The sequence below is a fragment of the Pipistrellus kuhlii genome, unplaced genomic scaffold, assembly GCF_014108245.1.
Source record: "Pipistrellus kuhlii isolate mPipKuh1 unplaced genomic scaffold, mPipKuh1.p scaffold_m20_p_27, whole genome shotgun sequence".
NCBI classification, from domain to species: domain Eukaryota; kingdom Metazoa; phylum Chordata; class Mammalia; order Chiroptera; family Vespertilionidae; genus Pipistrellus; species Pipistrellus kuhlii.
In genome coordinates, this window is record NW_023425526.1 from 3,729,520 (window position 1) to 3,750,679 (window position 21,160).

Sequence of the window (21,160 nt, forward strand, 5' to 3'; positions counted from 1 at the left end):
CTTAATACCAAGATTGAGTGTTAAATATAGCAAATTCTGCAAAAAAACAAAAAACAAACGAACACAGAAAAACAAAACTGTAGCAGATACACAAGCTGTAGGTTTAATAATTTAAAATCTTCTAAATAATGTAACTTTAAAGTAAATAGCAACAGTGACAGGCAGAATTATTTTTAGTCATAAAATTGTATCTGATTTTTTTTATTTTAAGAACCCATGTCTGAACTCTTTTTAAAGCTTTATTAAGGATACACTAGCATGTAAGATTAGCTAAATAGAACTTTTCAGACGTAAGTTACATACGCTCCACTCAGTGAGGCCAGAGGCCAGAATTCTACTCAAGTTCAATCTTCTGGAACAAAGTTGTAAGCTTAGAAATCAACAACAAAAAAGCCCATGAAGAGCAGAAATAGCTGACATAAATTCACGATTTTACTTAGCAGGAAGGTCATATAGGTCCTCATGCTGAGGCCAATAGCCCTTAGTTTTAATCACCTACCTAACAAGTTTAGTTACGCCAGAAGATTGGAAGTCATGAGAGAGGCTGGAGGCAGACGGCAGACACACATATATGAACATTTTGACAGGAAAGGAGATGTCAGGATCCAGAATAAAGCATAGCCAGGCCATTCAGTACAGGAACAAACATTCACTATGAGCCAAGTCGGGTATCACAGCTTAACAACCGTACTATAAAGAAAAATCCTGAGGCACTGTAAGATAAAGTTATACTCACTGAACTCTACAAATAAGGCTGGGGAAACTGCAACTTATCTTAGAAAATGTTACCCAAAACAATAATCTCTGAAAGTATAGAAAAATCGCTTTTGAGTTCAGAAAGACCGTGTATATAGCCTTGGTTTCCTCAACAATGAATACTTACTACCTCTTACGGATTTTATAAACATTAAATGTGATAAAGTGTATCAGGCTCCCAGACAGCAACCTGCAAATGTATAAGCGATATTTAGTAAGTGGTGGCATTTTTTCATTACAAATCATTAAAACTAGGTTTCCCTTTTTGGAAAAATTCCATTCTGTGAATATCTAATTCCATGATCAGATTAAATAAAAGAAAAATTATTGAACCTAATTTTAATTTATATGTTAAAAGCCAAACACATTATACAAAGCATTATAAATTCTATATAACAGCAATTATAAATTCTATATAAATTCTATATATAACAGTAATTGCAATGCTCTTCCAAAGACTCCTGGAGGCTTAAAGTATTTTCCTGATTTTGGATATCAAACCTTTTATTTTTGTGTTTAGAAATAATTAAACATTATGTCAGTATGGAAATTAAATAAGACCCATCAGTATAATGTCTTTCAAGTTATACACACAGTCAAAACATCTAACAAAAATAGTTTTGAAAATAGGAACCATAATAGGTGTATAATTTTAATGCCGTGGTAACAGTTGGTTGTCACTGTTCTCTTTGCTTTCATATCTACTCAGATGCCAGTGAGGGCCCACTAAATTTAATAAAATGCCAAGAGTTAATTGATATAATACGTGAGACTTCGTGAAGCAGATCCATCGCATGAGGAAGGTCTAGCACAGCAGAATCGGGTCACTGGTGTCAGGAAAATGACAACACTCCCTCACACGGGCTTTTAGACAGGGAGGCAAGACAAAACACCAACCTATTATACAACACCGCCTCCAGTTTATGTCACTCAGTGATGAATCAATGTACTCAAAGGTATTTCAGATTATTCTCCCCAACATGCAGTGTCAGATGGCATGGAAGATTTGTGTTGCAAAGGAAATTAGAAAACTAGAAAGTGATACAGGCTATGGTAGATTTTATTTATTCATTAACACATTGCATTAATCTCACGTTCCTATATTAGTTAGGCAAGCAGCTGGTATTACTTTAGAGACCCAAAAAACAAGTGCAGAATGCTGTGACTTGCTAATATCACAGTGTTGGTTAGTGACACCACAAAAAAATCTCCTCATCCCAGGTTTTGCATTTTCCTACAACATCACTTCAGCAACAATGAATTTATTTTTAAAAAATCCACTGAACAAGTTGCACATGTTCTGCATCTATATTCCTCACAATTCAAGAAATTCAGTTTCATTTAAGAAGATTCTCTATATGTAAACAAGTAATTGGAGATTTTTTCATATTAATTCATGATTTCATTACTTTTTTCTTTTGCTAAATCTAAAGAAGATTTTTATAAGTTATATTCTATTAGCACAATGACACAAATTAAATCAACTTACTTTCACCATATAGCTATCATCTCCTACATTTACATAGTGATGTTTAACATGTCTTCTCTGGAAAACGATTCTATATTTTAAAAACCAGAACTAAACATATTGTCTCTGACTGAATGACAGAATCCTTTAAGATTTCTCTAAATAATATAAAAAGTAGACTCCAGATGGAAACACCAATGTAGGTCTATTTTAAACATCTTAACAAAAAAAATTAAAGATATTTTCATATATGAAAATAGATACTTAAGAAAACATTTTTTGTTATTGCTAATCCTCACTGGAGGATATTTTCTCCCACTGCTTTTAAGAGCCAGTGGAGGGGAGGGAGAAAGGAAAGGGGGGAGAGAGACACACACACCCAGGTTTGTGCCCTTGACCAGGAATTGAACCCATAACCCTTTGGTGCATGGGCTGACACTCTAACCACTGGCCAGGGAGAGATTTTAAATCTTAAAAATATTTACTTAGCCGGGACCGGTTTGGCTCAGTGGATAAAGCGTTGGCCTGCGGACTGAAAGGTCCCGGGTTCGATTCTGGTCAAGTGCATGTACCTTGGTTGCGGGCGCATCCCCAGTGGGGGGTGTGCAAGAGGCAGCTGATCGATGATTCTCGTTGATGCTTCTGACTCTCTGTCCCTCTCTCTTCCTCTCTGTGAAAAATCAATAAAATATAAAATAAAATAAAAATATTTACTTAAATTCATTTATTAGATGGTTTTGCTATCATTATTTTAGCAATTGTTAATAAGCAGTATAAAAAAACTTTGATATATAAAAGAATAAATGGTTTAATCTAAATAGAATGGCACCTAATTTACCTACATGAACATTATACATACAGTGAGCCTAGACTTTTAATAAGTTACCTGAATTAAATTATAGATCATGTCTACTTTGTAAAAATTAAATTCTCATGAAAATAATTATAACATTCCAAACTAATATTCTGATAAAATATCCAAGCAATGAACTAACCATTCCAAACAATCTAATTCATTTTTATACTTAGTATGTGAAAATGTTTATATCTTCAGATAGAATTTCAAACTCTTGTCTGATTCTGTTTCTCTCAGTGAGCTAATTATGCCATCTGTACATCCCAAAAGGTTATAAAGGCGGGTCAAGTCAGTTTGAGAGTGGGATCTTGCAGAGAACTCAGGAACACAGAGGTCAGAGGAGAGGGGAGGACCATTTAAAAACCAGACAATAAGCCCTGGCCAGTGTGGCTCAATTGGTTGGAATGTCCTCCCCTGCACTGAAGTCGAGGTTCAATCCCCAGTCAGAGCACATACCCAGTTTTGGGTTTGATCCCAGTTAGGGTATATATGGAAGGCAACCAATTGATTTTTCTCCCCCTCTCCCCTCCCTTCATCTCTCTCTAAATTTAATAAAAACAGATTTTCAGGTGAGGATTACAGAAAAATAAAGCAAACAGTAATTTAAAATTTTTAAAAGTAATTTTAAAAAGTTTTATCCTCCCCACAAAACTGCCAGGCCCAGATAACTTCACTGATTAATTCAACCAGATATTTAAAAAAGATTTAATACCAATTCTTCACAAACTCTTCTAAAAATGGAAGAGATCACTTCCCAACTCATAGTATGGGGCCAATATTACCCTGATGTCAAAATCAGACAGAGACATTAAAACTATAGACCAGTATCAATTAGAAGTAAAACTCAGCAAAATGACAGCAAGCCTAATCCAGAAACACATAAAAAATTATTATCCACATTGACAGAGTGGGCTTTATTCCAGGAAACAAAGTTAAACATCCAAATCAATTAATGTAAAAACAAAACAAAACAAAACAAAACGAAGTAATATTTTTACTACTTTTCTCAGGATTATAATTCAAGAATGGCATGTGACTAGCATCCTAACCTATTCTCAAATCACTTGGACATGCCCTTTCTTTGAAAATTCAAATATATAGTTAAGTTGATTAAAAACAAACAAACATGGGGCTTAGATTTATTTATGGGATTTCCTATAAACCTAACTCTATTTCCATTACCATTTGTTTTATCATTTTGTAAGAAGCTAAATTTAAGACTACCTGCAGGATAAATGTTTCCAAATTGTGTATACGCATTCATAGTGGCTCCTATGATCTTAAATCAAGGAAAACATCCATTTCTAGGTGAAATCAAAAACTCACCACCCTTTATTATGCTTCAAATACAGAGTAGCATCTCTCTTTGAAACCATAGTTTCAACTTGCAAAGTGCTTTTCCTTATTCTGACAGTCTGATTAAATTTTCACAGACCTGAAGACTCAGGCTGAGGAATAGTGCTTTCAGCACCTGAGAGTTTACAGCAATCACTTTCCACAGAGCAACTGTACTCACATCAATATCCTCTTGCGTAAAAGTTTCTGGATCTTCTCCCATCATGTTGGCTAAATGTCTCTTCCCTATGTTGAACTCCTCAATCTGCTTTTTAATGAAATCCACTGTGTAGGTTTCACGTCTTAAGGCTTTAACATTTTTCTTTGTTGTTACAACTGTGACATGTTTTAGCCTCAATATCTAACAGAAAATATATATGGAAAGAAAAGAAAAAAAATTATATTAAACAATGATCTGTAGGACACTGTCTAAATAAAACGGGATATTCAAACAGTTGTCTTCTTTATTATAGCACTCAATTGGCAGGACTCTGCAAACAAGGTAAAAGGCCTGTGAAGGAAGGTGTTAGAATTGTTCCCCGCCCCTCCCCCCCAAAGCCTCTGCTTACAAAGTAGTTTAAATTATTAGCACTTCAACACAATGAAAACAAAAACACTACCCACATCCATATTTGATACCGATCCATCAACTTCAGCGACTTGTGATATATAGATATATATATATCCTCACTGTAGGATATTTTTTCCATTGTTTTTTAGAGAAAGTGAAAGGGAGGGAGGGAAGGAAGGAAGAAGGGGGGTGGGGGGTCAGGGAGAGAGGTGAGAGACACATTGACTGGCTGCCTCCCACCCACGCCCAGCCAGGATGAACCACAGCCAAGTTAACCACATTTGAGGTACCCACACTGAGGTATGTGCCTTTAACTGGGAATCGAACCCAGGAACCTTTGGTCTGTGGGCCACTAACTACTGAGCAAACTACTTGTGATACCTGACATACACGAGATGAAGAGTGACCATGACACTTGCTTAAAAAGAGGCAAAGGTGCCAGCGGACAGAAAATAGCGAGCAGTAGAAGTGGGGGTAAGGGACATTACCTTAGACTATAGGCACTCTCCTTGTTTAGAGTACAATGCAGCCTACCTTTAAATGCCTTAACAAGAATAGGTTTAGCTTAGCTTGAAACTTTATTCCAGGGTCCTTATTTTAAATTGACACAATGAGGAAACTGCTTCACTAAAAATAAAGACAACTTCTTAGTATTAATTTGGTTCAATATGCTCTGTAAAAATAAGGGCCTTCACATCCTCTTAAGCTATCAGTAATGCTATCACACTTGCTGCTGTGACTCTCTTATGCTCTGGCAATGGGAATCTTCCCCCCATCAGCATGAGTATTTCACCTGCAACAAAGGAAAAAAACCTGAAAAATGTGTTCAGTGGCCGTTCAGCAGCTGGAGAGAACTAGAACAGATCTTTCTTGTCCTGGCTTTTCTCAAAATCTTTAATCTGTGGTTCTCAACCTGACTGCTGCCTCAACAAGTCTAAACACTCTTAAGCAATATTCAGACATAGTAACTCATTCATTTCCCTTTTCATAAATATAAAAATCTCTTTTTAAGCCTGTGCTTACAAAGTAGTTTAAATGACTAGCATTTCAACACGTTAAAAACAAAAATACTATTCACATTGATACTGATCTATCAACTTCAGCTACTTGGGAGACAGGTGTGTGTGTGTGTGTGTGTGTGTGTGTGTGTGTGTATTTTAATCCACACTATAGGATACTTTTTTCCAGTGCTTTTCAGAGAGAGTGGAAGGAGGAAGAAGAGGGAGAAATAGGGAGGGAAGCAGGAAGGGAGGGAAAGAGAGAGAGAGAGAGAGAGACAGAAACAATGACGTGAGATACCACCAGCACCATCCCTCTCTCATCCGTTCCCTAACCCTTTGAGAATCAAAGATTCAAATAACTCTATAGTAATTTGTCACAGTTACAATAGAAAAGGAAAAAATATTGAGGACAAATATTAATAGAAAATATCCAATTAATAGAAAAATTATGTTCCAAACTCTCACAAATTAAAAGTGATAAAATAGTTCCTTGCTATTCTTTGATGAGAAAGGAAGAGCAATTTAAGTTTCTCTTGGTATTATGAGCAGACAATTACGCTTTTTTACAATGCTCTGGTGATACAATGTTACTACTGATGAGTAAAACCATGAACCAAACTGGCTTGTGTGTATAGTTAGGCTGCCCTTATATAGAGAGCCTATTTTCACACCCCTGCTACCTCTCCTCAGTCAAATGCCACTAGCACCAATTCCCTATGCCAACAGTTTCAGCATCTTTCCCCAGCTTTTCTTTAGATTCCACTGTCTTCTTTGAACAGTGAAGAAAGTTACCTCCCATACTCAAAGTGAAAATGCTTTTCTGCCCCAAGAGACATGGCAAAAGGTATGAATTTGGGGAATAAAAATAACAGTCATAGAGTAGAGGTAATTCTTCCAAATGTTCATTGCCAAAACGATGATTACACCGGTGTTGTAAATAATATGCCAAATGTTTTTGTCCATTGCTAAAACAATCCATTCATAATACAGATAAACCCATTATGCCCCCCACCAATCACCAACCACAACCCTCAGGAGAAAAGAAGTCTTCCAGTGAACATGGCTCCATTCACTGACATAATGAATTGCTAGAGGAAGAACAACGTTAGGGAGGAAAGCGATGTGTTCCATTTGGGCATGAAGGGTTCTAGGAGGCAGATGGCTCTGTGTGTGTGTGTGTGTGTGTGTGTGTGTGTGTGTGTGTGTAAAGATCTGAGCTGGAGATATGGTCTATTAATCAAATAGGACATGAAGCAGGGGAAATGGCAGGCGTTAGTTCCAATGAGAAACATCTCTTCTATGCAAAGAAGCAAAATAGTTCGTGAGGGTGAGTAGGTGAAGTAAGGTTACTTATGTCTTCTGGCCACTATTTTCTTTGTGAAATAGGTCATGAGATGGTCTACAGGGTGAGAAGTGATAGGTTTGATGGACTGCATACTTCATATCCAAAGAATGGCTGTAAAGGGTAGACAGAGCAATGGGGGTGGGGGGAAGAGTAGTAAAAACAACAATGTATGCGGCTATTTATGCTGAATATTAGCTGCGGGGATAATTCCAAAGAAATCTACATGGTTTACACTATGTGAAAATTTTCTCCACCAGTTACATTTTTATTTCCTTTGTTTTTTTCAGTGGTATACTCAATGCAATACTTAGTTCAGCAGTTTTATCTGAAAACAGACTGTACTCTTCAGAATTCCAAAGGGTTCCATTCCCACACAACACTTCTCTCCTACACTCAGGTCTACTGGATCACAGTACTGCAACCCTCTTAAACTCCCATTAGCACTACCCTTGTTTTTTATTAAATTCAGTCATTTGCCGAAACCGGTTTGGCTCAGTGGTAGAGCGTCGGACTGTGGACTGAAGGGTCCCATGTTCGATTCCGGTCAAAGGCATGTACATTGGTTGCGGGCACATCCCCAGTAGAGGGTGTGCAGGAGGCAGCTGGTTGGTGTTTCTCTCTCATCGATGTTTCTAGCTCTCTATCTCTCTCCCTTCCTCTTTGTAAAAAATCAATAAAATATATTAAAAAAAAATTCAGTCATTTTAGGATTTGTTCTTTTGGCCCAATATGAGTGTTTAAAAAATATGAGATTATCCCATTTAAGTGGACTTTAATAGATATTGTCTTATTTTTAATCTTATTTTATCTTTAAATTTTTTATGCTTCCTTCCTGTTTTCATTCTTTTGCTATATGGTCTGTGCTTTTTAAAATCCATCTTTTGATCTGACAATTTAGACAGTACATAGCCTATTTTTATTTTACTAATTTTCATTCATGTCTCTGATAAAATGTTTACACGTTAAAGTTGGAGAACCTACCAACTTTAGTAATAAAGCAATACCCAATGAATTCTTCACTTACTTTTAAAAAAATACATTTTATTGATTTTTTACAGAGAGGAAGGGAGAGAGACAGAAAGTTAGAAACATCGATGAGAGAGAAACATCGATCAGCTGCCTCCTGCACACTCCCTACTGGGGATGTGCCCGCAACCAAGATACATGCCCTTGACCAGAATCGAACCTGGGACCTTTTGACGCTCTATCCACTGAGCCAAACCGTGAATAAGTAGGTTTTGGCTCTTCATCTACTTATATGTATACACACACGTATATATACACATATATATGTGTGTATATATACGTGTGTGTATACATTTATGTATATATACATGCGTATACACTGAGTGGCCAGAGTATTATGAACACCCCATCAGTACTTTGTTGGGCCACCTTTTGCCTTCAACACTGCAGCGATTCTTCTTGGCATTGACGCCACGAGATGCTGGAAGGTGATGCGAGGAATCTGACACCATGACTGATGGATAGCACTGTCCAGCCTGTGAGATTTGATGGTTGTGGAACCTGCTGTCTGATGGCTCTTTTAACTTCGTCCCACAAATGTTCCATTGGATTGAGATCTGGTGATTGTGGGGCCACCTAAGCAAGGGAAAGTCTCCCTCATGTTCTTGAAGCTGCTCCTGCACAATACAAGCACCGTGGCATGGCGCACTGTCTTGTTGGAAGAAGCCATCTCCATTGGGATATGCCATCAACATGACAGGATGAACTTGATCAGCAACAGTACTTAGGTATGTTGTGCTATTCAGACATTGTTCCACATGCATTAAAGGCCCAAGTCTGCCAGGAAAACATGCCCCAAACCATAACACTGCCCCCACCAGCTTGAAGGGTTGTACTCATGCATGTGGATTGTATGCTTTCATGCTGTTTCTGTGAAATTCTCACTCTGCCATCTGCATGATGCAACTGGAAACATGACTCATTGGACCACATGACTTTTCCAATGCCTGAAAATTCATCGGAACACAATACTTTTTCCATGACTTGTCCAATCCTTGTGTTCCTGTGCGAACTAGAGATGTTTTATCTTGGTAACTGCAGACAGCGAAGGTGTTCGAACAGGCCTTCGGCTTCCATATCCCATACGATGCAGTGTACGGCTAATTTGCCTACAAACGTCAGGTGGTCATAATAATCTGGCCACTTAGTGTATATATATACTCAGTCTTATTTCTTGTCCCTTTCTTTTCTGCATTCTATATGACTTATAAACATTTACTCCTTAGTTTCTGTTTTTCCCCCTTTCTCTGCAGTGCCAATTCTGCAGTCACTCGGAGTTTTTAGCTTCTTACTATATATCATCAGTCCATCTTCAAAATTCTTTCCTTCACAGTTTATTTAAATCATATCTGTTTCACAGAACTCTCCCTCACCCAATATTTAAAAAAAAGTGTTCTTGGTAGTGTTAAATAATTTTTAAAAAACTTCTATTTTGTTGAGTAAACATTCCTTTGTCTTTTCTTTATCTCTTTTTCACACTGTTCCTCTTTTGTTCCTACATTTTAGCATCATTTCAAATAAGAATTGATTGTTGGCTTGAAAACTCAATTATTCACTTAATTTAAAATTATTTTTTGCCCTGGCTGGTTTGGATCAGTGGATAGAGTATCAGTCTGTGGACTGAAGGTTCCCAGGTTCGATTCCTGGGTTGTGGGTCGATCTCCAGTAGGAGGCAGCTGATTAATGATTCTCTCTCATCATTGATAATTCTCTCTCTTTCTTTGCCTCTCCATTCCTGTCTGGAATCAATAAAAATATATATTTAAAATTACTTTTTGTCTTTCTCTATTGCAGTGTTTTTCAACCTTTTTTGGGCAAAGGCACACTTGTTTCATGAAAAAAATCACGAGGCACACCACCATTAGAAAATGTTAAAAAATTTAACTCTGTGCCTATATTGACTATATATAAAGTAATTCTCTTGAATAGGAATCAAATAAACACAAAGAAAGTATTTTATAATTATGAAATATTAAGTAAACAAAATAGTGAAAAATTATAAAATTCTTGTCTTGTCTGCACCTACGGCACACCAGGCAACATCTAGTGTGCCGCGGATCAGCGGTTGAAAAACGCTGCTCTATTGTCTGTGACATGAGGTAGCTGCTTTTGTACTTTTAACATAAATGAGACTTTAAAAAGATCTGTAAAATGTTTATTGTTGTTCATAAAGGTTTTTTTTTTTAACATGTTCCTAATTTGCTATTTTTCAAACAACCTCTTTAGAATCTTTAAGACCTTTTAAAAAACATTTGTACATATTGCTGAAGATTAGGACTACGTAAGTTACAAAGCCATCATAGTACCAGCACCGGACTACTGAATATATTTACTAAACGCTGTGAATTATTTCAGCAATGAATTCACACAAAAAATACTTACATTCAAAGGCATTCATTATTCATCAGTACAGCCATCAAGGAAGATGAGGCTTCAAGCAACCCGAGCAGACCTTTAGCTGAGAACAGTAAGAATCCCTGGAGAGAATCTGCTTTGCCACTAAGTACAACTCCCAACGAAATTTTCTGTAGGTTCTATTTCCATCTGAGAAGCTATGGCAGAGAATTTCCCTCAGACTTGTTTTCATGGAACTGTATTGATACAACTTGACAGATATGTTTCTTTTTAAAGATAATCAGCAAGTCAGGCAACTGTAATTTTAATCCAGCAGGTTGCCAAAAAAGCAGACACATCCTGACAAAGCAGTGATGTCCCAAATTTGGCCAAATGCCAGTACTACACACTACTTTACTGGTATTAGAGAAGTATTAAGCATTTGTTCAACTGGATAAAAATGGATCAAAAAGAATCTGTTGCTAATTTGAATAGGAAAGGCAAAAAAAAAATACTTTGAGGAATAAAAGAAAAGGTAAAGACATATACAAATTAAAGAAAATGTGGACAAATATACAATATTACAACCTTCAGGAGCCCATAAGATAAGAGATGAGAAAAACAAAGACAGCAATGTGTCTACAATAAAACCAAAATATACAAGGGCTAAGCCACCAAATGCCATCAATCATTCTGGCAGACAGTTCAATCCAACTAGAGCATACCGGCTCAGTAAAAATGGAAAATTCAAGCACTAAGAAAGTGCTTAGAAAAAAATAAAAGAGGAAATATTACCAAGATTTTAAAGTAATATTTTTCAAAACAGAAATTTGTCTACTGTTTTCCTTACTATAAATAATAAATATTATAGAAAGCAAAATTAGCATTCCTAAATTATAGTGATACATGATTTAAGAATTCATGGGTAACCTTTATAGGACACAATGACTGTAAATTGCTTATAATATAGTAGAAGCCTGGTGCATGAAATTTGTGTACTGGAGGAGGGAGTCCCTCAGCCCAGCCTGCACCCTCTTGCAATCCAGGAGCCCTCGGGGGATAGCCACCTGCAGGTTGACATCCCTCTCACAGTCTGGGATCCCTTGTTCCTAACCACTTACCTGCTTGTTCCTAACCACCTGCCTACTCACTCCTTACCACTAGCCTGCGAGCACCTTACCTCCAGCCTGCTAGCACCTCACCTCCAGCCTGCTAGCACCTCACCTCCAGCCTGCTAGCACCTCACCTCCAGCCTGCTAGCACCTTACCTCCAGCCTGCTAGCACCTCACCTCCAGCCTGCTAGCACCTCACCTCCAGCCTGCTAGCACCTCACCGCTTGATCAGGGTGGTGAGAGCCCACTGGGGGCAGGGCCAGCCAGGGGGAGGGGCTGCAGGCCAATCAGGGTGGTGGGTACTCACTGAGGGTGAGGTTGCTCCGGGGGAGGAGCTTCAGAAGGTTGGCTAGCCAGCCCTACCCCCTATTGGGGTGGGGGGGTGGGGGCGATCAGGGGCTGGGCTGGCCAGGGAGGGAAGGGGGTAGGGTGTGGGGGCAGCTTTGGCCAGAAGGGCGGTTGATCGGGGTGGGAGAGTCCGATCAGGGGCAGGCCAGCTGGGGGGAGGGCCCACAGGAGATTGGCAGGCCTAAACTGGCAGTTGGACATCCCCTGAGGGGTCCTAGATTGGAGAGGGTGCAGGCTGGGCTGAGGGGACCCACCCCTCCATGCACAAATTTCGTGCACCAGGCCTCTAGTTCTATAAAATAAAAGCCTAATATAAAAATTGTCCCCTTGACCAGTTCAACCAGGGGGCATGGCCAGCCCACCGATAACCTGCTCCCCCTTCCCCCAGCTGGCCCTAGCCCTGATCAGCTCCCTCCACCCCGACTGGGGGCAGGGCTAGCCAACCAACCTCCTGTGTCCCCTCCCACCGGCCAGCTGGAACCCACCCCTGTACGAATTCGTACACCAGGCCTCTAGTGTATATAAATCATTAAGGGTCTGATGGGATCAGTTAAGCCTTCTATTCTATCTGAGTTGTGCCTCGTGGTTAAACATGTGCTGTGGTGGTATTCAAGAATCTGAGGATTGCTAAGGGGCCATACTGTCTGGTATTTGTTCGGTTTTTATTTATTTCAGTGTCTGGCTCAAGTAAAGTGCTCAGTAAACATTTTGCATATGGATTAAAAAGGCTTTATTTCAAGAATAATCAGGGAGATGAGAATTGCAGGAGATGAGAGAAATTGCCACCCATCTTATTGAAAACATAGTAATACCTAAAGAAGATAGAAAAAGGAGTACACTCACAATTTAATGATGGAATGTGAACTGCTACAGTCTTTTTGGAAAGCTATGTAAGAATATCTATTAAAATTTAAGATGCAGTGGCTAGTGTGATTCAGTGATTGAGCATCAACCTATGAACCAGGAGGTCATGGTTTGACTGAGGGCTCAATACACAGGAGGGAGCGTGCAGGAGGCAGCCAATCAGTGATCCTCTCTCATTACTGAGGTTTCTACGGTTAGCTCCCTTCCTCTTTGAAATCAATTAAAACATATATTGCAAAAAATTTAAGATGTATACATCCTTTGCAGCAATAACCTCAAAACTCGAACTCTCTCCCACGGAAATGAAAGCATCCATCAGTACCTAAGAACTGTACCAGGATGTTTACTGATTACTTTATTAGTGGGAGAAAATGGAAAGTAAGCAAATGCCCATCAAATGATAAAGTAACATTGATACACTCACACCAAGTCATTAGATTCATAATGACTTGGAGGGATTTCTACTATATATGTAAGTTCAGAGAAGCAAAATATAATGAGATCCATTTTTTCAAAAGTATACATATGCATGTATGTTTGCATATGACTAAGAGAACATAGAGAAAACCATAGAAGACACACAGGTTCAGGAATTCCAGGGGAAAGTTAGCAACCCCCCCACATGGCACACACATGAAGTGTTAATGCATAAAAATATTCTAATATTCTGTATGCTATAGTCCTTTTTAGATACTTGTGTTTATACAGGAAAGACATACTCAAAGAGATGCGAGAAAAAATAACTCTCAGAATATTTTCCAATAAGAAAAATAAAGGTTGGTGGATATATGGATATATTCGTTGATTTAGGTTGAAGTAATTTAAAAAGATAGAAAAATGATAGTCTTCTTTTTCAACATAGTTTTCAGATCTTAGTGCTTGACTTCACATTTGGTAAGTTAACCACTTTCCTTCCTCGAAACATTTTCCCATTTCCACGACACCACACTGCTTTGCCTCTGTTCATGCTCAGTCCATTGGGGTTCTTCTCCGTTGACTGTCCTTCAGGGCCCTGTCCTGTTCATTCCCCATTCAGCTCCCCCTCCTCGGAGACCTGCTTCACGGCCCAGGCCTCCTACCCCACCAGGCAGCACAGGCTTGCACACCAGCTCTCCTCTTGAATAGACTTTCCCATCCGCGGGCCTGCCGGGGACCTCCCCGTGCACACCCACAGGTGCCTGCCAGCCAAAACCAAACTCGTCTCCTTCCCTCTCAGATCCCCTGTCCGGGAACGTCCTCATCCACCTTCCCGCCGCCCCGGGATTCATGAACTGGGCAAGTTCTGTCTTCACCTCTCCAAAGTTCTGGGGAATGTCAGAACACAAACTGCACGGACGCAAGGCACTTTAACCTCACTCTCCTCTCCGCGGAGTGACTTCCCCCACCTGGCCTTGCAGGTCACGGCGAGCCCGAATGCACTCGCTCCCGCGGCACGGCCTCCCCTTTCTCCCTCCGGGCCGGGCGCGCGGAGGCCGGCCCGGCCCGCGGCCCGCACCCCGCAGGGGCAGCAGTGGGCGGGCGGGCGGAGCCCCAGGTAACTTCCCCTCACACACCCTGCGAAACCCGGACACAACCTCCAGAGTAGCCGCTGAGCCAACACCCGCTTCCCTAACCTCACAACTCGACCACCAAGCACCCGAGACCCTCCGGTGCCGGTGGGGCCCGCGAGGCGCAGGCCTGCTTCCCATCCCCGCGCTACCGGGACCAGCATCCTAGGCCTTACCTGGGGCCCGGGAACCGACTGCAGCTCCGCGGCTTTCCACAGGACTTGTCTTGGGGCCAGGCTAACCCGTGGCCGGAGAAGGAGCCGCCGGGAAACCACGGCACCACAGGACACACAGGAGGCCGCCATCTTGGCTGCGGAGGGCCGGCCGGCGGGCGGGGGGCGGGGCCAGAGGACTGCGCAGGCGCCGGGGGCGGCTCAGGGGTGGTCCGGAAGCTCTGGCGAGAAGAGACAGGGGGCGTGTCCTGCGGCCCGAGGCGGCTGATTGGGCGCGTGGGCCCGCAGGGCGTGTCTGGCCCCGCCCCTGCCCACGTGGACCCTGCCCGGAGGTTCCTCTGCTGGTCCCTTCGGCGCCTCTGGAGCCAAGTCGCTGACTGTCCCCTCGCTGCTTGCTGCCTTCACGTGCGCCCCGCTGCACCTTTTCCCGCTCTCCCCGAACCGGAGCCCGCGCAGCCCGCCCGCTCCGCCCTCCAGTCCGTCTTCCCCGCGCTCCGTGGCTCCTGCCTTCCTCACGCAAGCGTGGACTCCAGGCTTTGCTTCCTGTCTGCCTTCCTAGCGTGGGTTTCCCCGCCTCTCCACCCTTCTCATTCCCCAGGGCCCAGCGTGTCCACCTTCTCCAGCAACCATCAGACCAGCTTACGTTGCTTTTTGACGGTAATAATGCCGACTGGCCAAACCGAACACCGGAGAGGACGAAATGCTGCCTCATCTCTGCACATCACTCCCCACAGTGTTGGTACCAAGCCTCCCTTGAAGTAGGTGTTAACTAGAGAGGACTGTGTCCTCCCGGCAGTAACTCCGCTTGCTTCACACGGAAAATAGAGCAAATGACGTAGGAAAGGGCTCTGAAAGGATTTCTAAACAGATAGGAAGGACCAGTAAAATGAAAACCCAGACATACCCAGAAAATCCGAGGTCATACAACGTTGTCAAGTATATAGTAGATGCCATCTACTATCATTTCTTAAAACGCAGAACATTTCAATATTAAAAAGATAGAACTGACATAACCTCAGAATAAAGAGCAGTCCTTTAAATGGAATGCATTTAGTTGTACAAAAAGCTCACTCTGTTCTTTTGTTACCTTTTAGGATAGTGAAACAGCAAATTAGCAGAGGTCCAGAAACCAAACTTTATAGGTTATTGAAGTAGATGTCTTGCCCTAGCCAGTTTGGCTCAGTGGATGGAGCATCAGTTTGCGAACTGAAGAGTCCTGGATTCAATTCTGGTCAAAGGCACATACTTTGGTTGCAGGCTTGATCCCCAACCCCATCTGGACAGGTGGAGGAGGCAACCAGTCCATGTGTCTATCACATCAATGTATCTCTCTCTGTCTCTCCTTCCCCCTTCCACTCTTTCTAAAAAATCAGCCCTCAAGTGAGGATTAACAACAACAAAAATCGATGTCTTTTTTTTTTTAATTCAAACATCAGACTTCATGATCTGAATTTTGAGCCAATGGTTGCTCTCTTTTTCTGACTCATTTTTTTTAGTTATGTATGTATTTTTGTTAATCCTCACCTGAGGACATTTTTCCATTGATTTTTTTTTTTTTTTTTTTTTTTTTTTTTTGAGGGAAAGCGGAAGAGAGAGGGAAAGACAGAGAGAAACCAGCCCTGACCAGGGCCCGGGCCTGGGAGGAGCCTGCAACCAAGGTAGGTAATCTTGATTGGAATCGACCCCAAGACCCTTTGGTCTGCAGGCCCACGCGCTATCTGCTGACTACCACTATGCTGTTGTGTCTGTCTGTGTTATATATATGGTGGTTTTTTTTCTTAATCCCTTTACTTTTTTTCATCCAGCCCCCCCCCCCCCAAATAGATATCTCTAAATAACAGTTTCTATACATTGTAAAAAATATTTAATTTAATTGCAGAAACTTCAATAGAAACAAGCAAATAAGTTTGTAGAAGCAGAATTTATACCATTTTTTTCAATTGGCAAATGGGATTTATTTAAACATTTAAGTCAACAGCCCTAATGACAGGTTTCTCAGTGTGGGACGGTCTGATAGACGAGGCCTGGCCATCACTCAGGAACTCAGTGAACCAACTCTGGGAAGGCCAGTGGCTGCAGCTTCTGGCTCGGCATGGCCTGAGACTGGTTAGTACATGGTCTTCAAACCCAGCACACTTCCTCCTCTGGTTGCCCAGTTCGAGCAGTAATGCTGCATGAACTGCTTCGAAGCTCCATTTTTTCCAGGACTCAAGGGGCTCTATCCTGCTGACTTCCGTCTGAAGTAATCTGCTGCACAATTCCATAATATTCATGGTCCATGCTGTTTCCCACCCATTCAACAGGAGCCATTCTTTCTGAGACTTTAAGGACTTGCAGGTTTCCACCCCTGCAAGGTCACACGATCGTCTCCGCAGGTGTCCCAACTAGTCATCCATGTTCACCTGTTCATAGTTTATGAATGTGGCAGTCCCAAAACTGTTGGCATCCCACTTGATTATGTTTGCAGACCACTCCGAAGTCTTGTATACCAGAATACATTCAGTTATCATGGCAGTCACAATTGTGTATTCATATTACTTTTCTTTAGTTTCTCTTCAGTTAAGGTCAGTCTTGAAGATCTCCAATTATGGCACATCTCTTTGAATCCAACATGAGTTCATCGATTTGAAGTGTGTTCTTTTAATGCAACTCTAAAATGGGTTTTGATAGGAGAGATTTGAATTTGATGCTATGTAGCTTCCTCAGGACTATCATTGGAAAGTCACCTTCAAAATATTTAATGCCTGTATAAATGCCTTTGCAAGCTGACCAATGCCATGGACTCAAGCAAAATAACTCTGTTAATTTCAGGGACCTTCCTTTCTTTAGACAGTCTCCCAAAATGCTGGATGAAAAGGTCATCCCAGAAGCTAAGGCTTACTGCAGACCTCTTGCATGTAGACATTTTTCACTGGTGCCACACATCCCCTCATCTGTTTCTGTGAAGGAGGAAGAGCAGGAGTTGAAAGTGGGCCTCTTGAATCTAGTGGCCACAGGCATGGATGTTCAAGGAGTGCTGTGCCCGCCATGACATAGAAGCAGGGTTGACAGCCACTGGGGGAAGGTTATACCATTTTAAAAATAAGTATGTTGGAACATGTAAGAACTATGTTAAGTACTGAAATTAGGTTAAGAATTTTGCAGATTTTTTCCACTCTAAAATTCATGTTACAGTCTTTTATTAGATTACAGTAAAGCAAATGTAATACATTTCCCACTTCTGGGCTACTGCATTAAATTTCCTGTGTAGCCTTTGAGTTTGGGGACAGATACACTGTTAATAGGTTGACATTGGGTACATAATTAGGAGAAGAAGGAATGATTAGAATAATTTGATAAACACTTAAAATATGAAAATTCAATAATTTTACCAAACACCTAAAGCTTAGATTCATTTAATTTTTAAAATATATTTTTATTGATTTCAGAGAAAAAAGGCGAGGGAGAGAAAGATGGAAGCATCAATGATGAGCGAGAATCACTGAATGGCTACACACCTCCCACTGGGGATTGAGCCTGTGAACCATTCATAGGTTTACACTTAGCCACTGAGCCACACTGGCTGGGCTAGATTCATTTAATTTTTCTATCATTAACTGAGCATCGCATAGGCATCAAATCTCAGATCCCTAAAGTCCAATATGGGAGAGTCACGTCCAATGTGAGGATTTGGTTCTGAAGACATGTGGTAATATAAGCATAGGAGAGTCAAAATGTTGGGCTAACAGCAAGTGTTGCTAAGATTTGAGATAGCAGGAACTGTTAGATGCTACTGGTGGGGTAATAAATTGCTACAGCTCTCTTGAAACCAACCAACCAATCAATGACTTAAAGTTAAGATGAGAACATAGTACAATCCATCAATTACATTCCTAAGTGTATACACTGTAGAAACTCTTGCACAGAAATTTTATAACAACAAATATATCTGTCTGTTGATAAAAGGATGGGTGGATAAGAGCACCATAGAGAAATGACAATAAATGGACCAGGACTATATATGAATATGGATGAGTTTCACCAGGAGAGGAAAAACAGACACATATACTTACACTAAAGGCACGAAAATTTGTGCAAGAGTAGGCCTTCCTTGCCCCCCTAGTGTGGCTGCTGGCACCGGCTTCCTCTGGCACCCAGGACTGGGGCTGCTTTGCTCTGGCCACCACTGCCAGGCATCCGGGACTGGACTGCTTTGCTCTGCTGCTGCTGCCGCCACCCACCTGGGACCCAGGCTGCTTTGCTCCAGCTGCCTCGGCCACCTCATAGCGACTACTCAGTCGTTATGGTTGCTGGCCTTTTATTAAATAGGATTTACATAACATTCAAAACCAAGCAATATATTGTTTAATGATTTATTTATATGTAGTAAAACAATAAAAAGCAAGAGAATGATACACCCAAACTTCAGGATAGTGACTATCCAGGGAGGAGGGAAATGATACCATGAGCAAGGCACACAGGGTGGCATCAGTGCTCCTACCAGTGCTCCTTATCGTTAGAGGACTGGTGAACGCACAGCATGTGTTTTATTGAAATTCTAAACATGTGTTCTAGATACACCTGACAGGGAGAGTTGGTTATTATCCCCCCTCCCACGCTGACTCACATTGGAAGATATGGCAGGCTTTGGAGGGCATGTAAATTAGTACAATAGTTATTTAATTTTCCTATGTTTCTCATATCTCACTGACTACATCTCTGTTTTTTATTATCTTTAATTCATCTGATACTCTCTCTTTTCCTATCCAGTGTGATAGTTTAAATACTGAATGATGTAATCCTCATAAACACACACACACACACACACACTTTAAAGGATTTCTAGAAACACCTCTATATCTGCAGAGTTCTGTGGATCACTCTGAAAAACCTTAGCTTAGAAAACACACAAAGGCTTAATGGATTTCACAAATAACTGATATCTCTAGACAACTTTTTAAAAAAATATATATTTTATTGATTTCAGAGAGGAAGGGAGAGGGGAAGAGAGAGAAACATCAAGGGTGAGAGAGAAGTATTGATTGGCTGCCTCCACACCCCCAACCTGGGAGCAAGCCCGCTACCTGGGCATATGCTTTTGACTAGAATTGAACCTGGGACCCTTCAGTACACAGGCTGATGCTCTATCCACTGAGCCAAACCAGCTAGGGCTCTCCAGACAACTTTTGATCAAAGATGACCAAACACTGTGTGGTTCATGTAAAATGTGTAAATGTGGATTAAAAAATTCAGTGTTCTTATCTGAAACCTGCCACAAACCCACTCTTTGACACTTGCTGGTTCCTTTTGATGAGAAACCTACATTTCTCATCAGTGTAATACGGTTCCAGGGCGGGGTTGGACCAGCGATTCTCAAAAGTGTAGTCCCTACAGCAGGGGCAGAGGGTTACCTGACTGAATTGTGTCCCTCCCCCCCAAATATATTGAAGTCCTCCAAGTACCTCATAATGTGACCTTATTTGGAAACAAGATCTTCACAGAAGTAATCAAGTTAAAATGAGGTCATTAGGGTGGGACCTCATCAATACGACAATATTACTGGTAGAAGATGGATATAGAGACAGACATGTACGGAAGGGAAGTGATGTAAAAATACAGGAAGAAGATGCGCATCACAGGGCATGGACCACCTGAGCCTACCAGAGCAAGGGAAGAGATCTGGAACAAATTCTCCCTCACAGGCAGTAGGAGAAACCAGCTCTACTGATACCTTGATCTTGAATTTCCAGCCTCCAGAACTGTGATACATTTCTGTTGTTTAAGCCCTCCAGTTTATGGGATTTTCTTAAGCAGTCCCAGGAATGCACCCAGTGTATTCACTCTGCAATATCCACAATTTCTTGCTACTCCTTCCTTCAAGAAGTGGAGCCCCTCCCCTTGAGTGTGAGCTGGATTTGATGACCTGCCTTGAAGAGTAGAGTAAAGTGGAAGTCATGGTGTACAACTCTGGATACTAGTCTCAAAAGGTACTGTCGCTTCCTGCTTGTTCTCTCTTGAAGTGTCCACTCTGGGGGAGCTCAGATGTAATGTCATGGGACAGGCCTATGGAGAGGTCTGCCTTGTGATGAACTAACTCCTCTTGCTACCAGCCATGGGAGTGAATAGTCTTGGAGGGGGACCCCAGTTATTTTATTTTAAATGCTTTTATTGAATTATAGAGAGAAAGGAAGGGAGAGGGATAGAGAGATAGAAACAACAGTGATGAGAGCTAATCATTGATCAGCTGTCTCCTGAATGCCTCCTATTGGGGATGGAGACTGCAACCCAAGCATACGCCTGACTGGTAATCGAACCAGTGACCTCTTGGTTCCTTGGTCGATGTTCTACCACTGAGCCACACCCAACAGTCTTCATATGCCTGCAGCTTCCATCAACATCTTGACTGCCAGTTCATGAGAGATTCTGAGCCAGAACTGCTGATCT

The 21,160-nt window shown here is 41.3% G+C and overlaps 1 protein-coding gene and 1 pseudogene across 3 annotated transcripts in view; both read right to left on the minus strand.

The window, feature by feature from the left end:
- The window catches only part of MRPS9 (mitochondrial ribosomal protein S9), a 57,230-nt gene extending 42,317 nt beyond the window's left edge, over positions 1–14,913 (minus strand). Inside the window, exons 1-2 of one of the 3 annotated variants that reach the window (XM_045587278.1) lie at positions 14,741–14,913; positions 4,597–4,776 (exon numbers count right to left, since the gene is read on the minus strand). In XM_045587278.1, the coding sequence (XP_045443234.1) occupies positions 4,597–4,776; positions 14,741–14,869 (309 nt within the window). In that variant the 5' untranslated portion in view covers positions 14,870–14,913. The remainder of the gene's footprint in view (positions 1–4,596; positions 4,777–14,740) is intronic. The other 2 variants (XM_036454009.2, XM_045587279.1) reach the window with 2 other exon arrangements.
- Positions 14,914–16,844: 1,931 nt separating this feature from the next.
- On the minus strand, positions 16,845–17,737 carry LOC118727911 (annotated as a pseudogene).
- Between the last annotated feature and the right edge of the window lie 3,423 nt (positions 17,738–21,160).